We start from the raw sequence: 18,198 nt of genomic DNA, 5'->3' as shown, positions 1-18,198 counted from the left end.
ATATATATATATATATATATATATATATATAGTAAAACAAAATTTTTTGTTAAATAACTTCTGTCTTTAGAACATATCTTCTAGGTCTATGTACAATTGGCGTTCATGCCTTATAAAATATTTTTCAAAATGTTTAAAACTGTGTTAAAAAGCATGTTTAAAATAAGAAAACATGTTTTAAACATATATGTATTACTTTTCATAATTAAAGTATATAATTTAGATGTATGTACGTATATGTACCTGATGTTACGTTGAATTTTATTTCGAAACTATGTATTTTATGTAATATATATTAAGATGTAACATAAAATAATTTATATTTTTTCTAAATAACATTAAATACTATAAACAAATAACTTTTGTTCTCTCTTTCACTATTTTATTATATCCACTTACATTTGTACATTTACTACCAAATTTTTATTTTCATAATGACATTTGTCAAAAATTTAATTTTATTACTTTCAATGTATAATGTATATTATATATTTAAAATATAAAATTAAGTTTTTAATAAATGTTATTATGAGAATAAAAATTTGGTAGTAAATGTATAGATGATTTCAAATTGATTACAAGTCGACTTATTGCCGACTAAAAGTCGACCTAGTCGCCATAATCTCAAAAACAATGTCGGCTTATAGTCGCCATAAAGTCGACTTCTAGTCACCATGAAGTCGACTTAAAGTCGACTGTATATACTGACTTTTAGTCGACTATTTTCGGGTCATTTGTCGACTAAAAGTCGACAATAAGTTGACATTTAGTCTGACTTTGAAGTCGACTTTAGACTCCTTTTGTCGACTGACAGCCGACTAATAGTCGACTCGGTGCTGTTTGGGTAACTTTACGCTGATTTTTGTTTCTTTATTTTACAAAAAAATATAAACCAACAAACGCTGTTAGTAGTTGTATTAGGGCAACAATCACCAACAAACGATTCGCTATAAAAAAAATTGAAAAAATCGAAGTTGGCCCGCTAAGTTCCTGGAGTTCCGCGGAATGTACAAACCTTTAAGCCCATGTCACACTACGTATTGCGGACGCGGATTGGATTAGCATTGCGGATCGCGGATCTGAATTCAATCAATCAAGATGAGGCTGCCTCATCTTGATTGGTTGAATTCAGATCCGCGATCCGCAATGCTAATCCAATCCGCGTCCGCAATACGTAGTGTGACACGGGCTTTAGACCATTGGCCGCATTCAGCGAACTTAACAGTTGGGCAACATTACCAGATTTTTCGACTATCGATGCTGGTAGCGAAGGCGAACGTCGTAGGACGAATTGTGCCAAGTGCTGGTATTTATTATCGTTATTACGCTTCTCGTGAAAGTTGTCAAACATATTAATCAAACATTATCATTTCATCGTAATACATCATCAAGTGCTACGGAGAACAATTTCAGTCGTGCTTTAACATAATTCACGTAAGAGATTATTGTCTAATTTCTTTTTTCAAGAAAGAAGGTATTATATACATATATATAAATGGCTCTTGTGACTTGTGACGCTATCGTTTTATTTATTCATTTACTCGCAATGAGAAAAGGTCCATGAGGACGTTTGATGAAGAGGGTCAGGATTCTGATCCTGGAATTCGTTGACTACGAGTTTGACATACACGTAGCCATATGCATATGTAATTCTAGAAACTATCGTTTGCATATGCAATGATTTCCGCAATTTTCTTTTAATTATCGTCCAACCTTTTCCGGAATTTTTACGAGTGTGTGTGTGTGATTGTCGATTATGTATTATCGTTTCTTCGAGTTAACATTATTGTTGTAAGATTTTTAAAGATAGAAGTTCACATAGAAAAAAGGCTGTTCTTAATTATACGAAACGAAATTGCGAATTTCATCGAAGAACGCGAACATGATTAGTAATTATTGAAACATAACCTGTCGATATAACTTATTTCATCAGTATATTAATATCATATGAATTCTTGTACAATATGTACGCGAAAGAAGAAAAAAGGAGATATATTTAATAATTATATATATATATATATATATTTTTTTTTTCATATAACTAAATTATGACATTTTAAAATTTAATAATGTGCTAATTTCTTTAATTTTCTTATAAATGCTTATTTTGTATTTTCAAAATTTATAGGTAATTCATAGATTCTTTCATCATGATGAACATTAATACAAGAGTATTCTTTGACATTGAAGTTGGTGGACTGCCTATGGGTAGAATAGTATTTGAACTTTTTTCGGATATTTGTCCTATAACATGTGAAAACTTTCGTGCTTTATGTACTGGAGAAAAGGGACTTGGAAAAACAACAGGCAAATCTTTGCATTATAAAGGCATCGTTTTTCATAGAGTTGTAAGAGATTTTATGATACAAGGTGGAGATTTTTCAATAGGTAATGGAACAGGTGGTGAATCAATTTATGGTGGTACATTTGCAGGTAATATATGAGATTTTTATTATAAGCACTTAATACAAACTATAAATTTGATAAAAATCAAATCTTATAGTTGTTTCTTCACTTAAGAATCATTTTTTTTGCAGATGAAAACTTTATCATGAAGCATAATAAGCCATTTTTGTTATCAATGGCAAATTGTGGTAGAGATACCAATGGCTCGCAATTCTTCATGTAAGTATCTGAAAATAATATTATTTAGAGATATTTCTTATATTGCGTTGTTATTTAAATTTATAAATCTATAAATTTGTAATATATTATGATATATTTATAATATATTATAAATATTATGAAATATAACTATTATATCTGTTTTATATGTGTATAGCAAAATATTACAGGCACATTAACAAGATAATACAACATGGTTATTATGTGTTTTCTTTCTTACAATTAAAGAAAATTCTCTTTCTCTCAGAGAGAAATTTTCTAAAATTACTTTTTCTCCATTAAAAAATAATTAAGTGTTTTATGTGAATCAGGGGTAAAGTTAATGTAATATTTATAAAGTCAATATTTATTCACATTTGCCAGAGAACTCTCTCATGATTAGTTATAGCCAATAAAATTTCTTAATAAAATACACGGAATTAATATATGAAATTATTGTGTTGGACAATAGTGATAACGATAGTGATAACAGTATTATTTTCTAAATTCATGATAAGTTTAAATGTATGATAAAAACCAGCAAATTTCAATTCGAGATGAATATACAATTTCGTTCCCATGATGGTTTATGCAGCAAATTCGCAGAGGATATTGAAAAACTTAGGAATAAAAATAATTCTGGAGGAATGAATAACTTAGCGATGTTTTTGTGTAGTCATGAGGGAAGGGTCTGCACATCACTACTACAACACAATGACCAATGAAAGCTGGCTCTTTCTGTTCATCTCTCATCCCCTTAATCATATTTTGTTGTTGTAGTACAACACAACCAGCGCCTCACCTCGACAAGTAAGTATCAATCCATGTTTAATATACATATATTTCAAAATAGCACATTATGTGTACATTTCATTTAAAAAACCTGTTTATCTATATGCAAGTATTTCATTATTTCAGTGTCCATGTGGTTTTTGGAGAAGTAGTGTCTGGGCAAGAAATCATTACACACATTGAAGGACTTCCAGTAGACCGCATGTCTCGTCCATTACAAGATGCTAAGGTTGTAAATTGTGGGGAATTGGTTTTGAAGATCAAGAGTAAAGGTATAATTGCTATCTATCTATAAAAGTGCTCGGAATTAGTTTTAAAATTTAAAATTTATTATTATAACATATATGTATGTATAACAGATTATACATATATAATATATTATATTATAATAATAAAAATTTTGATATTTAATTATTTATAAAAAGGAAAATTATTTACCAAAAAAAATTTTAATAATGATTTGGCGAAACGGCTTAGCGAACGCTCCTGAGGCATAGCGTCACGCACGCGATCGGTGTCGAGCCTCGGACAGTGTGGGGGGATCGTAGACGTTGTCTCAAATATCGGCTTGAAAAGGACAACTAATTCCGAGCACTATCTATAATATGGATATAAAAGATAATACAGATAATATAAGATTTAAATAATTTTCTAATAAATATATGTTATTATACATTATTTCAGCAAAAAAACGAGAAACGAAGCAAAGTAGTTCAGCAGATTCCGAGTCTGATTCGTATGCTGATAAAGCAAAGAAAAAAAAGAAGAGCAAAAAAAGGTAGATAAGAGAGGAAATATATGTTTTGAATCAATCAATCAATATCAATAATTATTTTATTTTGAATACAATTATTAATACATTAAAAAGATATGAATTTTTAAATTATTAAAATATAATATTAATAATTACAATATATCGCGTTTCAGTAAAAAGAAAGCGAAATCAGAAGACGGTGAAATTCGGGATTCGAATGAAGAAGATCACGGACAACCCCATCCGTTAGCATCTGTTACTAAAATTGATCCTGACGAAATTCCAGAAGTACCGGCAAATAAATTTTTATATAGAGCGGGATCTACCAATAATGCAAATCAGAAGGAATTTAGACAACATTATGGAAGAGATCGAGTACGATCGCATAGAAAGACTGGTCGTGTTTTTAAGGGTAGAGGAATATTCGTAAGTGATTATAAATGTTATATAAGTTAGTATTTATTATATAACTAGTTATAAAATGCATTAATTGTGTATTTGAACGAATGAAAATACCGAATTTCATTCGTTATTTTTCTTATTCACTGATTTATTAATTTCAATCGAAAATGCATGTGTTTTAAATAAATTTTCAGCGATATCATACTCCTTCTCGAAGTCGTTCCAGAAGTATAACTCCACCTCATTGGAAACAAGCTCAAAATCGTACTATCAAATTGCACGAATTTCAAGTATATACTAGTATACATATATTAAAATATATACAAATGGTATTATTCCCTTCTTATTCATTATGACTTTATATTACAGAAAATAGAAAAGGAACGGATCAAGAAAGAAGAAGAGTTTGATAAACTACGTGAAACTGACAGACTTAAAAAATTCGCAGATAATTCTGATGAAAATCAAGTGCCAGATCTGGATAACAATATATGCACAACAGAATTGATGGAAAATAAAGAAAACGATCAGACAGATGAAACAGTAACTATGAATAAAATAGCCTATCAGCAAGATAATGCAAAGAGAAACACAGAAGACAATGACATTATGCAAAACAAAGAGGAGATTAAACAAAATAAGAATGAAAAATTATTAAAACGTGATAACAATCGATCTTACAATGACAGGAGTTCCCGACGTAATTCGAGAGATAGAAGCAGAAGGCGTGGACGTTCTCGGTCAAGAGATCGTCGAAGGTCTAGAGAGAAGAACTATGATCGTAGAGCAAGTCGTGATAGAAGGAATCGGAGAAATTATTCTCCCCGTAGACGAGATTTTTACAGAGTTAATAGAAGAGATAATTACAGACACTACGATAGACGTAACGATAGACGTCCAAATAACTTTAATTCCTATCAAGACAACGATAATACTTCGCGTTATGATAAAAATAAATATAAAAGAAATGATAACGTAATGGATACGAATCAACCGAAATTTAAACGTCGTTCACGATCAAGCAGTTCAAGTAGCCAGCATTCCAAGACATAACTTATATGTTATGTCATTTCTTTTCTTTTACTTATTCTATCAAATATGAAAAACAATAATATCAATTATATTGTCAAAGAGAAATCACGAATATTATTAGTTTGTGGGTCAAGTGCTATATAAATAATAATAGTTGCTTTCCATGTTGTTCTCAAGTAATACTGAATCATTCAGTTATATATTTTATATCAGATTAGCGACGTCATTATTCAGTGAATAAAAGGAAATAAACAAATACAGGCAAATACAGGCGATGAGATTCATAATCTTATTTTTAATGTTAGTCTATTAGACTTGTACGACCTCAAGTTTGTTTAAGTTATAAGTAAAAACTTAGTTGAATCTCACTTGCCAACATCAAAAGGTGCATTCAACTGTTGTGACATCTGAGTTATGACATCATAAGTGAGAATTATCTGAGTTTTTATGTATGTAAAATGTAAATGGAAAGCAACTAATATCGCAGCTATATAACTTATTTCTCTTTTGATCACTTATTACGCACGTGTTTCACTGTGGAGTGTACAATAAAATCTACCATACGTTTGTATATTCTCTTACAAGAGAATATCTATATTTCAAATTTTCTTTACCTCTTTCCTATATTAAAACTGTTTATATTGAATATATGTATTGTATTGCTTGTAAAAAACGATATTTTCAAAATATTTCCATATGAAAACTTTCTTAGAACTTTCTGAATCTCTTTCAAAGTTCAAAAATCATTGTCCTACTTTAATAACTTTCTCTCTCTCCCCCTTCCTGGTTTGAAAATTGAATCTTAATGTAAATTAGTTAAATGATTTTAAAAATACACACACACACACACACACATATATATATATATATATATATATATATATATATATATATTTACATTTACATACATATATCATGTAAAATTGTAATAAATAAATAACTTATCCATATTTATGCGATTCTTATGGCAGTTATAATTGGAGAGACATCAGCACAAAAAATCTAAGAAATAATTTATGTATGTTTGGCTTTTATTTTACAAAATATATTTATAAATCGATAATATGTGCTTTCTACACAAATTCATAAGCAGTACTAAAGTTTAACAAATATCAATAATCAATCTGTATTAGAGGAAGTACTCGGGGATGCATTCTGTTCGATGCTAAAAAAGTTTTGAAATATTTTGTCAACTAATCAAAGCAAAAAAAATCTTGGCTTTTTTTTATCTTGATTAGTCAATCAAAGAAATCAAAACTTTTGTAACGGCAAATTAGAAGTCATCTCCATATAGCAGAATATGTAATAATTCAAGCAGCAATCAAATCTCTTGAATTATACACAATATCAGCTTCGAGTGTTAATTAAAAGCAAATTTTGTATAAAATATTACACATAAATATTATTGGAATTGATATTAAGCAATTTATGTAAAATCACAGTGTATACTACGACTGTTTGTATAATTCATGGATTTCCATGGATCCATGGATTTTGACCATGTGGTGGTTGAGTACCATCATAACGTGGCATTGTCGCATAGCCTCCATATGGAACTTGAGGCATCGTACTTTGGAACGAATTATATCCTCCTAAGAAAAAGCAAAACTTCTCGTTACACGTATTTTAAATATACTTACTGCAAATAATGGAACCAAAGTGTATACCTTGTGTAGGGTATGGCATTGTAGCATATGGATTGTAGGTTGTCGGCATTGGTGGAGGAACATATGCTGGATAAGGTGTTGCTGGTGAAGCACCATAAGGTATAGGCATACCACCTTGATTTTGCATAGGATATGGCAACTGCGGTGGTGCTGTACCGACTTCCGGTTGATTTCCACTTGGCCCTTTTGGAGAAGAGAGACAATATATTTTTTTTAATTTTAGAAAATATATAAAACTGATAAATTGTATCAGATTCGTACCACTACTATGATGAGATGGAATATTTGGCGTTGTAGCAGGACCGGTATGGCTCAAGTTCGTTGTTAAATCTTTTAATAGTTCCTCTTTTTCAGTTTTTCGGGCGAAACAGAAGTCAGATATCTTATTTTGGAAGACTACCAATAGCTATACAAATAGAGAAAAATAAATTGAGACAATGACAAAATAATGAAAGTAAGTAACAAATTGTCATGACATAAATGTATACCTGTGTCAAATCGTTATAAAATTTAGTCCCTTCTGTTAAGTTATTTTTTAGCTCTTTAAATGCATCATAAGCGGAAGCTAGTTTACAGAGCATCATTTCTCGCGCGCTACCAGTACCAGCTTGTTCATTTGTAAATTGTGCATGGCATGTCTAAGAACAAATTTATTTATTTTTATATATATACAGGGTGTCCCAAAACTACCGCTTCATATTTTAAAGGTAAATTCTCTGGCCAATTTACAAAAATGATTTTTCCTCAGCGAAAATGTCGAGGGAGATTATTTTTTGCATATTCCCAATTTTTGCCATCATGTATTTTTCTAACTAAGCCTTAAATTAAAATTCTATTAAAGTAAGCTCTACCTAAAATTAATTAAAGGATGTAACTTTATTAATATTTTATTCCCATAAGGCTCAGTTTGCGAAAAACTCTTTATTTTCAATCGTTTATAACTCGAAAACTATTGATGCCTCGACATTTTCGTTAAGGAAAAATCGTTTTTAAATTGGCCAGAGAATCTGTCCTTAAAATATGAAGCGGTAGTTTCGGGACACTCTGTATATATATATATATATATATATATATATATATATACAGGGTGTCCCAAAAGTCCCGGACCGGTCGAATATTAAACTATGCACTTTAGAAAGAAATGTTTCAGACAAAAGTTGTATGACTTGAAGAGGACCATCAGATAGTGGCAATGATTTGACCTTGGAGAGTCATTTGAAGGTGACGTAAAAGTCACCTTCAATTTCTTAAATGGAACTCCCTATTTTTTATTACATATTCGTATAGCTTATCTCGAGAGCTTTCCAAAACACTATAATAAAGTATTTCTTCATTGAGTACTTTTCGAGTTATAAGGCTTGAAATCATTTCTTAATTTTACATAAACCGTAAAATATCTTGTGAAATATTCATTTTTCGATTATCTTACCTTAATAATTTTATGTACAAAATTTTATGTACAAAAAATATGTAATTTACAATTAACAATTACATTTTTTTTTTTTAAACAACTATGTGTTTTCTTTACACCAATTGATTCCTCTCATTATTTTGTACATAAAAGTATTAAGGTAAGATAATCGAAAAATGAATATTTTACTAGATATTTTATGGTTTATGCAAAATTAAGAAATGATTTCAAGCCTCATAACTCGAAAAGTACTCAATGAAGAATACTTTATTATAGTGTTTTGGAAAGCTCTCGAGATAAGCTATACGAATATGTAATAAAAAATAGGGAGTTCCATTTAAGAAATTGAAGGTGACTTTTACGTCACCTTCAAATGACTCTCCAAGGTCAAATCATTGCCACTATCTGATGGCCCCCTTCAAGCCATACAACTTTTGTCTGAAACATTTCTTTCTAAAGTGCATAGTTTATGAAATATTCAACCGGTCCGGGACTTTTGGGACACCCTGTACGTATATATATATATATATAATATATATATATATATATATATATATATATATATACAGGGTGTATCAGAGCGACCGTATCAGGCTGGTATTTCGAAAAATACGCATTTACTTGAAAAATGTTCCGAACAAAAGTTATAGGACTTTAAGGGGCGCATTACATAGCATGGTTAGTGTGACCTTGGATAGTGTTGTTAAGGACACGGAAAAATCAATTAAAAGTTTTTAAATGGAAACCCCTATTTTTGATTGTATATTCTTATAGCTGACCTCGAGAGCTTTCCAAAACACTATAATAAAGTATTTTTTCATTGAGTACTTTTCGAGTTATGATTCTTGCAATAATTTTTTAATTTTATATAAATCGTAAAATATCTTGTAAAATATTCATTTCTCGATTATCTTACCGTAATACTTTTATGTACAAAATAATGAGAGGAATCAATTGATGTAAAGAAAACACATAATTGTTTCGAAGAAAAAATATGTAATTTGCAATTAACAATTACATATTGTTTCTTAAAAACAACTATGTGTTTTCTTTACACCAATTGATTCCAATTCTCATTATTTTGTACATAAAAGTATTAAGGTAAGATAATCGAAAAATGAATATTTTACAAGATATTTTACGATTTATGTAAAATTAAAAAATTATTGCAAGCCTCATAACTCGAAAAGTACTCAATGAAAAAATACTTTATTATAGTGTTTTGGAAAGCTCTCGAGGTCAGCTATAAGAATATACAATCAAAAATAGGAGTTTCCATTTAAAAACTTTTAATTGATTTTTCCGTGTCCTTAACAACACTATCCAAGGTCACACTAACCATGCTATGTAATGCGCCCCTTAAAGTCCTATAACTTTTGTTCGGAACATTTTTCAAGTAAATGCGTATTTTTCGAAATACCAGCCTGAAACGGTCGCTCTGATACACCCTGTACACTCTCTCTCTCTCTCTCTCTCTCTCTCTCTCTCTCTCTCTCTCTCTCCCCTCCTCTCTCTCTCCCTCTCCCTCTCTCTCTCTCTCTCTCCCTCTCTCTCTCTCTCTCTCTCTCTCTCTCTTTCTCTCACCCGCAAAAGAAAACGGGCTACTAAATTTTAATACAATTTTTTCACATTTTCAAATAGTGATAAATCAGCTAAAAATCATTGTATCGAGATAAAACAAAGTTCAAATTGTAGCTCGAACATTTCTCTTAAAAATCAAGGAAACTTGAATTACAAAAAAAAATTTGAATTACAAAAATAAATTTGAATTACAAAAAATGTTTTATAAAATGGCGGACATTGAAGATAGCTTTCAAAATATGGGAAACAAAATTTTTTTTTTACTTTTAAAACTGCTGCGTTGCTCAGGAGAATCTATGGACTAACACATAAATGAATGAGTTTTGTAGCTCATTTATTTCCTAATAAATCTATATTTTGAACAATTTTCTACTTTTTTAAATAAAATTATACCGTTTTAAAGAAAATGTTGCAAAATGGGCCTTTTCTTGTAAAATCTGCAATTCAACAATAAATTATTGAGAAAAACTTTTTCAATAAAAGAAATTAAAGTGTAACTCGACCCAAGATGCTCCACATGGTTGGATTTAAATCTTGCGTGAATGCGTTCCCGTACATATGCATATGCATGTATCCTACTCTTGGCGTGTATCCTACTCTTGGCATTTTCTAGAGTCAACGACGTGGACATGGCAGAAATCTGATTCCATGTGTACGCGCGCGCGCATGTGTTTAATAATGTGTATTGCCTCCTTTCACATTTATCAATTCTTCGATTTGTTGGAACATATTGTTAATCAAATTTCTTCCTTTTAAATTGTTTGATTCTTCTTGTAAAGCATTACAGTGAAAAGGCCCATTTTGCAACATTTTCTTCAAAACGATATAACTTTATTTAAAAAAATCGTAGAAAATTGTTTAAAATATTTGTTAAGATTTGTTAGGAAATAAATGAGCTTTAAAACTCATATATTTGTGTATTAGCGTGTCAATTCTCCTTAACAACGCAACAGTTAAAAAAAAATTTGTTTCTCATTTTTCGAAGGACACCTTCAACGTCCGCCATTTTATAAAACATTTTTTGTAATTCAAATTTGGTTTTCGTTTTTTAAGAGTATTCGGTTTTTAAGAAAAATGATAAAGCTTTAATTTGAGCGTTATTTCATCTCAATACGATGATTATTTGCCGATTTATCGTTACTCGAAATTGTAAAAAAATTGTTTTAAAATTTAGTGGCCCGTTTGTGTGTGTGTGTGTGTGTGTGTGTGTGTGTGTGTGTGTGTGTGTGTGTGTGTGGTGTGTGTGTGTGTGTGTGTGTGTGTGTGTGTGTGTGTGTGTGTGTGTGTGTGTGTGTGTGTGTGTGTGTGTGTGTGTGTGTGTGTGTGTGTGGTGTGTGTGTGTGTGTGTGTGTGTGTGTGTGTGTGTGTGTGTGTGTGTGTGTGTGTGTGTGTGTGTGTGTGTGTGTGTGTGTGTGTGTGTGTGTACACATACGTACATACACACACGTGTATTTTTTTATCTTTTATATTATTTTTTTTATATGTGTGTAAAAATCTTAGGCATACCTGAATTTCAGCAACTAATTTTTCCTGATGCGCTATGCTTTCTCGTACTTGTTTTTGTAAAGGTCCATAATATTTTCCCAAACTCTCAACAGATAAATTCGGTTCATCGATTACACTGTCCTTAGCTAATGCTGAAAGGAATGTACTCTTCATATCATTAATAGCAGATTTAAATTCACTTTCAATAGCATCTCGTTCAGCTTTCAATGTTTCCACCTAAAAGAAAATATTTAATAAAAATTCAAGTATTCAATACGTACGATTCTATTTATTGTATTATTAGCCACCTACATCATCCATTAATTTCCTGAGTTGTATAACAACATTACTTTCTTGAACAGCCAAACCTTGTGGAACAGTTCTAGTAAGTTCATCCTCATCTAAACTTAAAATTTCCATTCCTTCTTTATGATTTTCGTATTTTTCACGAACCACCTGTGCATAGATAATCATATAATAAAATATTCATAAAAGCAAAGATACATAAAGTTGTATATTTTTTTAAGTATTATTACTTTTAAGTATTATTTTACCTTATCAGCAGAAACTGCATTATTAATGATTTCACGATATTTTTGTAAATTATTAGTAAATTGTTCCGTTAATCGAATACTGGGTGTTCGCTTCCAACGTTCTTTGAACTGTTCTCTTAGTTGATTGTCAGATTCACGTTCCTCTTGCAACATTCTCTCACACTATAATGTATGTAAAAAAAATATGAAATTTGAAAAAACTTTAAAAAATACATAAGAGAATATATACAGGGTGTCCCAAAACTCATAATCAATCTTTCAAAAACAGATTCCTGGGATCATCTGAAGACGATTTTTCCTCAAAAAATGTCGAGGTACTAATAATTTTCGAATTATAAGTGATTGGAAATAAGGGGTTTTTCGTAAACTAAGCTTTGTAGAAATAAAATATTAACAATACCACATTCTTCGATTAATTTTAAATAGAGTTTACTTTAGTTGAGCTTTAATTTAATGCTTAATTGCAAAGATATATGATGACAAAAATTGGGAACATGCAAAAATTGATGGCCTTCATCGACATTTTCGCTGATCAAAAATCGTTTCCAAATGATCCCAAGAATATGTCTTTGAAAGATTGATTATGAGTTTTGAGACACCCTGTGTGTGTGTGTGTGTGTGTGTGTGTGTGTGTGTGTGTGTGTGTGTGTGTGGGTGGGTGGGTGGGTGTGTGTGTGTGTGTGTGTGTATGTGTGTGTGTGTATGTATGTATGTATGTATGTATGTATGTATATATATATATACAGGGTGTCAATTAAGTCCCGGGACGGCTGAATATTTTCTCATGTAAGGTATTTTTGAAAAAGGTCAAGGTCATTTCTGAAGTAATTTTCAACGAGGAATTCAACGGTGACCTTCAATTTGACCTTGAGCTTGACCTTCAAGGTTATTTGAAGGTCAAAGTGTTTTTTTTAAATAGGAACCCCTATTTTTGATTGTATATTCTTATAGCTGACCTCGAGAGCTTTCCAAAACACTATAATAAAATATTTTTCCCTCAAGCATTTATCGAGTTATGATGCTTCAAATCATTTCTTAATTTTACATAAACCGTAAAATATCTTGTAAAATATTCACTTTTCGATTATTTTACCTTAATACTTTTATGTACAAAATAATGAGAGGAATCAATTGGTTTAAAGAAAACATACAGTTGTTTTTAAGAAAAAATATGGAATTGTTAATTGCAAATTCCATATTTTTTCTTAAAAACAACTATATGTTTTCTTTACGCCAATTGATTCCTCTCATTATTTTGTACATAAAAGTATTAAGGTAAAATAATCGAAAAGTGAATATTTTGCAAGATATTTTACGGTTTATGTAAAATTAAGAAATGATTTGAAGCATCATAACTCGATAAATGCTTGAGGGAAAAATATTTTATTATAGTGTTTTGGAAAGCTCTCGAGGTCAGCTATAAGAATATACAATCAAAAATAGGGGTTCCTATTTAAAAAAAACACTTTGACCTTCAAATAACCTTGAAGGTCAAGCTCAAGGTCAAATTGAAGGTCACCGTTGAATTCCTCGTTGAAAATTACTTCAGAAATGACCTTGATCTTTTTCAAAAATACCTTACATGAGAAAATATTCAGCCGTCCCGGGACTTAATTGACACCCTGTATATGTATATATATATATATTTTTTTTTTTTTTACCTCATCTAAAAGTTCTTTATTACGTTGCAATAAATCTGGCAGTTCTTTCATAGCTACTTCCAAAGCTTGTATTCCTCCTGCATTTCGCACATAAAGCGCTTTCTCCAATAGCGATTGAGGTATTTCTGTTCCACTTGTATCTTCTAGAGCTGCTGGTAAATTCAAACTTGCCAAAACACTATAATAAAATTTAATTACAGGTCTATATTATTCTATATATATATATATATATATATATATATATATATATATATATATGCACATGTATATATATATATATATATATATATATATATATATATATACATAGTGTTCCAAAAGTCCCGGACTGGTCGAATATTTCATAAACTATGCACTTTAGAAAGAAATGTTTCAGACAAAAGTTGTATGGCTTGAAGGGGAGATAGTGGCAATGATTTGACTTTGGAGAGTCATTTGAAGGTGACGTAAAAGTCACTTTCAATTTCTTAAATGGAACTCCCTATTTTTTATTACATATTCATGTAGCTTATCTCGAGAACTTTCCAAAACACTATAATAAAGTATTTCTTCATTGAGTACTTTTCGAGTTATGAGGCTTGAAATCATTTCTTAATTTTGCATAAACCATAAAATATCTAATAAAATATTCATTTTTCGATTATCTTACCTTAATACTTTTATGTACAAAATAATGAGAGGAATCAATTGATAAAGAAAGAACATAATTGTTTTTAAGAAAAAAATATGTAATTTGCAATTAACAATTACATTTTTTTTTTTTAAACAACTATGTGTTTTCTTTACACCGATTGATTCCTCTCATTATTTTGTACATAAAAGTATTAAGGTAAGATAATCGAAAAATGAATATTTTATTAGATATTTTATGGTTTATGCAAAATTAAGAAATGATTTCAAGCCTCATAACTTGAAAAGTACTCAATGAAGAAATACTTTATTATAGTTTTGGAAAGCTCTCGAGATAAGCTACACGAATATGTAATAAAAAATAGGGAGTTCCATTAAAGAAATTGAAGGTGACCTTTACGTCACCTTCAAATAACTCTCCAAGGTCAAATCATTGCCACTATCTGATGGCCCCCTTCAAGCCATACAACTTTTGTCTGAAACATTTCTTTCTAAAGTGCATAGTTTATGAAATATTCGACCGGTCCGGGACTTTTGGGACACTGTGTGTGTGTGTATGTATATATATATATATATATATATATATATATATATATATATATATACCTGTTTAAAAGTTGGGTCATTTCTCGAAGATTTGAAACTTCGTAGTTAACAAGCTCATTACGACGATTTTCATAGGCTGACAATGCGTTGTGTATGGTGACAGGTAATAGTTCAGCAAACAAATCTATAAATAAGACAATACTTGTGCAATATTTATAGAAAAGAAAAAAGATATTTTCTCTCTGTAAAATTATTAATATTGTCTTTAACCTTTAAAATCAGAACTGAATTTTTCGGGAAGTGGGAGTAGTTTAGCAACGGTAGCTTTTCCTATAGCTTCCACATTCTTGATGTCTGGAATCCTTTCGTGATATATAAAATCATTATCTTTTTTTACTTCTGTTAGATTTCTCTGTGCTTTGTTGGCATAATCTTGGAATAAGCTTGGCTTATTTGATCTTTGTTGGGCAGCTTTGAACAACTCCACAGCATGCTGAAAATGTTAACGTGTCGTTATAAACAATTTAAAAAATAGATAACTGAATTGTGATACAATTACCTCTAATCTAGCAATTTCTTCTCCAATTACTTTATTATTTTTGCATACAAGTGATTGATAATATTCGGCCATAGCGCGATAACCAGCTTGTTTACTTGCTATCTGTAAACAACACTTATCTATAAAATGATATATATAAATATTTAAAAAAAATTATTTATATTTGATATACTAACCAAAGGCACCCATTCTTTGTCCCAAAATGCGCGAAAAATTTCTTTCTGAAATAATTTTAAGGCATCTGCATATAATTCTTCTGCTTGTGCTGCCAATCTAGCAACAATACCATCTTTCATAGAATCATGGATTGCTTTATGCACAAATATTTCTTGTGCTTGAGCAAGCATTAATGCACTCAATGCTCCGAGTGTTTCTGGACTAATATCGGGTGTTGGTTCTTGTTGAATTGCCATCATGACATTTCCTTTCAGATAATTAAATATCCCAGCTGATTGCTAAAAAAAAATTTTAATTCGTTAATGCATTCAAATAATATGTAAAAATATTAATAGAATACAGGAATATGGAAGAGCAAACCTGAAATAATTTAGCTGACAGTTTCAATCCTTCATCGCTATCTAATGATTGTGTAGCAGCTATCGAACTTTGTAAAGAAGCAATATTGAAGAGTACACATACTTTTTCATATGCCAATGTGCTAATGGCTGTGCATAACAATATTATGAGTTATATCATATTTTCATTGATACACATTAAAGTAATCTATATCACTTTATCTTATCTGTCGTTCTATTTATCTGATATTCTCAATTTAGAGATTATTTATGTACAATGTAATGCTTTTTCTATCATTTATTTCATAAATAAAATAATTCATAATTCATAAATAATTTATATATTTGAGAGAGTGAGATGTTAAAATTTAAATTAAAAAGCACATAAAAGGTGACAAAATTACATATATTCCTTCTTTTTAATACTTACTTAAACTGAGTTTTCCACCAAAAATTGTACGATCAAAGGCATCTTTCCATTTGAATGGTATTTGTAATTCATGAGCAGGGATTTTTCTTTCCAATGCACATAACTGATCATAATAGCTATAAATAAAATTACATATTTTACTTGACAATGTTTTTAATCTTATATATATATATAACTTATATATATAACAATGTTTTTAATCTTATATATATATATATGTGTATTTGTGTAAGAGATAATTACTCTAATAGAAATAGAATAAAATTTAATAGAGTTTCATTCCATGAACAACTCCTTAAAATATAATTTTAATTTTCTTTGTATCAATACAAATTGTAAATTCTGATAAATCTGTTAAGATTCATTTGCAATTCAATCATTGTCATCAACCTATATTATTAAAAACTAAAGATATATATAAAAATCTTACAATTTTTAATGCTGCTTATAACATATACTACTTTCCTTTCAGGTGAAAAAAATCCGAAAAAAATAAGATTGGCGACATTCAGTAGATAAATTATAACTGAATTAATCAAAAATATTAGTTATCATCAGTAAGATTTGGTTGTATCGCTAATGTAAATTTGTGGATTTCAGATCGCGATTGCGTATATGTATCCAATAAACAAAATATATATCTCATCGAACAATTTCAAAAGTCATGACAATAACATGTAACACCGATAATTGTCGTACGAAATATAATTGTCAACCGAAATAATTAAAGATGACTCATACCTGTAAATAACCTGCAATGAACTTTCATACTTCTCAAAGGCTCGCCAAAGAGCGTTGTTTCTCAGCTTGCTAAATTCAGCGATAGCATCCGTATAATCTTTCTGATTTCCTGGGGTGTTGTAAGTTGATTTAATAACATTTGTAAGCGGTTTTATTATGTCAACGTCGGAAGGTTTTTTTAATGGAATCGCGATAAGTTCAGCCATCTTGACGTTTAATATGACATACACAACTGTGACACAGCTGATGTACAGCTGTACCAGAAGGTGCGTTGCGACTTAAGGCCGCAGCACACACTTTTGCATAAGCGCATAACCGTAAGCATAAGGAGATTGATTGGTCCTCAAGTATATGCATAAGAAAATGAACCAATCAATTTTCTTATGTTTATGGTTATGCGTTTATGCAAAAGTGTGTGCTGCGGCCTTTAAGGGCCTTTAAGGGCCAGACAAACTTGCATAGGTGCATATGCATAACATAAGACCACATGGACCAATGAGCATCGAGTATTATGTTATATAAGTCAATATGGCGACTTAATACTCGATGCTCATTGGTCCATATGATCTTATGTTATGCATATGCACCTATGCAAGTTTGTCTGGATAGGCCCTAAGGGCCTATCCAGACAAAGTTGCATAAGTGCATATGCATAACATAAGATCATATGGACCAATGAGCATCGAGTATTAAGTCGCCATATTGACTTATATAACATAATACTCGATGCTCATTGGTCCATGTGGTCTTATGTTATGCATATGCACCTATGCAAGTTTGTCTGGATAGGCCCTAAGACCGCAGCACACACTTTTGCATAAGCGCATAACCATA

General features: G+C 30.4%; 2 protein-coding genes across 6 annotated transcripts; one reads left to right on the top strand and one right to left on the bottom strand.

Moving 5' to 3' along the window:
* The first annotated feature begins 1,215 nt into the window (after nucleotides 1–1,215).
* LOC105253661 (peptidyl-prolyl cis-trans isomerase cyp11) lies at nucleotides 1,216–6,428 on the top strand. 5 transcript variants are annotated; one of them, XM_011261821.3, is made up of 9 exons: nucleotides 1,216–1,434; nucleotides 2,129–2,433; nucleotides 2,538–2,625; nucleotides 3,385–3,414; nucleotides 3,523–3,668; nucleotides 4,081–4,174; nucleotides 4,324–4,576; nucleotides 4,747–4,842; nucleotides 4,922–6,428. In XM_011261821.3, the coding sequence occupies exons 2-9, from the start codon at nucleotides 2,151–2,153 to the stop codon at nucleotides 5,603–5,605; spliced, it is 1,674 nt and encodes a 557-aa protein (XP_011260123.1). In that variant the 5' UTR covers nucleotides 1,216–1,434; nucleotides 2,129–2,150; the 3' UTR covers nucleotides 5,606–6,428. The 5 variants fall into 5 exon arrangements, with proteins under 5 accessions (XP_011260123.1, XP_011260126.1, XP_011260124.1 ...); XM_011261824.3 differs by having other exon boundaries at nucleotides 1,221–1,306; nucleotides 2,284–2,433; XM_011261822.3 differs by having other exon boundaries at nucleotides 1,227–1,306.
* Nucleotides 6,429–6,812: 384 nt separating this feature from the next.
* Nucleotides 6,813–17,654, bottom strand: LOC105253665 (programmed cell death 6-interacting protein). The gene is made up of 15 exons (XM_025409423.1): nucleotides 17,365–17,654; nucleotides 16,624–16,739; nucleotides 16,216–16,343; nucleotides 15,855–16,133; nucleotides 15,679–15,780; nucleotides 15,390–15,612; nucleotides 15,180–15,303; nucleotides 13,944–14,121; nucleotides 12,283–12,444; nucleotides 12,041–12,184; nucleotides 11,750–11,965; nucleotides 7,740–7,889; nucleotides 7,513–7,657; nucleotides 7,252–7,434; nucleotides 6,813–7,176 (listed from the first exon to the last, which is right to left on the bottom strand). Exons 1-15 carry the CDS (start codon nucleotides 17,568–17,570, stop codon nucleotides 7,052–7,054), a joined length of 2,481 nt encoding a protein of 826 aa, XP_025265208.1. The 5' UTR covers nucleotides 17,571–17,654; the 3' UTR covers nucleotides 6,813–7,051.
* Nucleotides 17,655–18,198: the final 544 nt, after the last annotated feature.

Source organism: Camponotus floridanus, unplaced genomic scaffold (genome assembly GCF_003227725.1).
Source record: "Camponotus floridanus strain SB8 unplaced genomic scaffold, Cflo_v7.5 scaffold263, whole genome shotgun sequence".
In the NCBI taxonomy this organism is placed as follows: domain Eukaryota; kingdom Metazoa; phylum Arthropoda; class Insecta; order Hymenoptera; family Formicidae; genus Camponotus; species Camponotus floridanus.
This window is presented reverse-complemented; position numbering and strand designations above follow the sequence as displayed.

Bases quoted from the DNA above. Each gene is read 5' to 3' on its own strand.
- LOC105253661 (XM_011261821.3), top strand. From the start codon at position 2,151: ATGATGAACATTAATACAAGAGTATTCTTTGACATTGAAGTTGGTGGA. The intron at 2,434-2,537 runs GTAATATATGAG...TTTTTTTTGCAG, and splicing joins TTATGGTGGTACATTTGCAG to ATGAAAACTTTATCATGAAG. The intron at 3,415-3,522 runs GTAAGTATCAAT...TCATTATTTCAG, and splicing joins CCAGCGCCTCACCTCGACAA to TGTCCATGTGGTTTTTGGAG.
- LOC105253665 (XM_025409423.1), bottom strand. From the start codon at position 17,570: ATGGCTGAACTTATCGCGATTCCATTAAAAAAACCTTCCGACGTTGAC. The intron at 15,304-15,389 runs GTTAAAGACAAT...TCTTATTTATAG, and splicing joins ATTCAGTTCTGATTTTAAAG to ATTTGTTTGCTGAACTATTA. The intron at 14,122-15,179 runs GTATATATATAT...ATTTTATTATAG, and splicing joins ATGACCCAACTTTTAAACAG to TGTTTTGGCAAGTTTGAATT.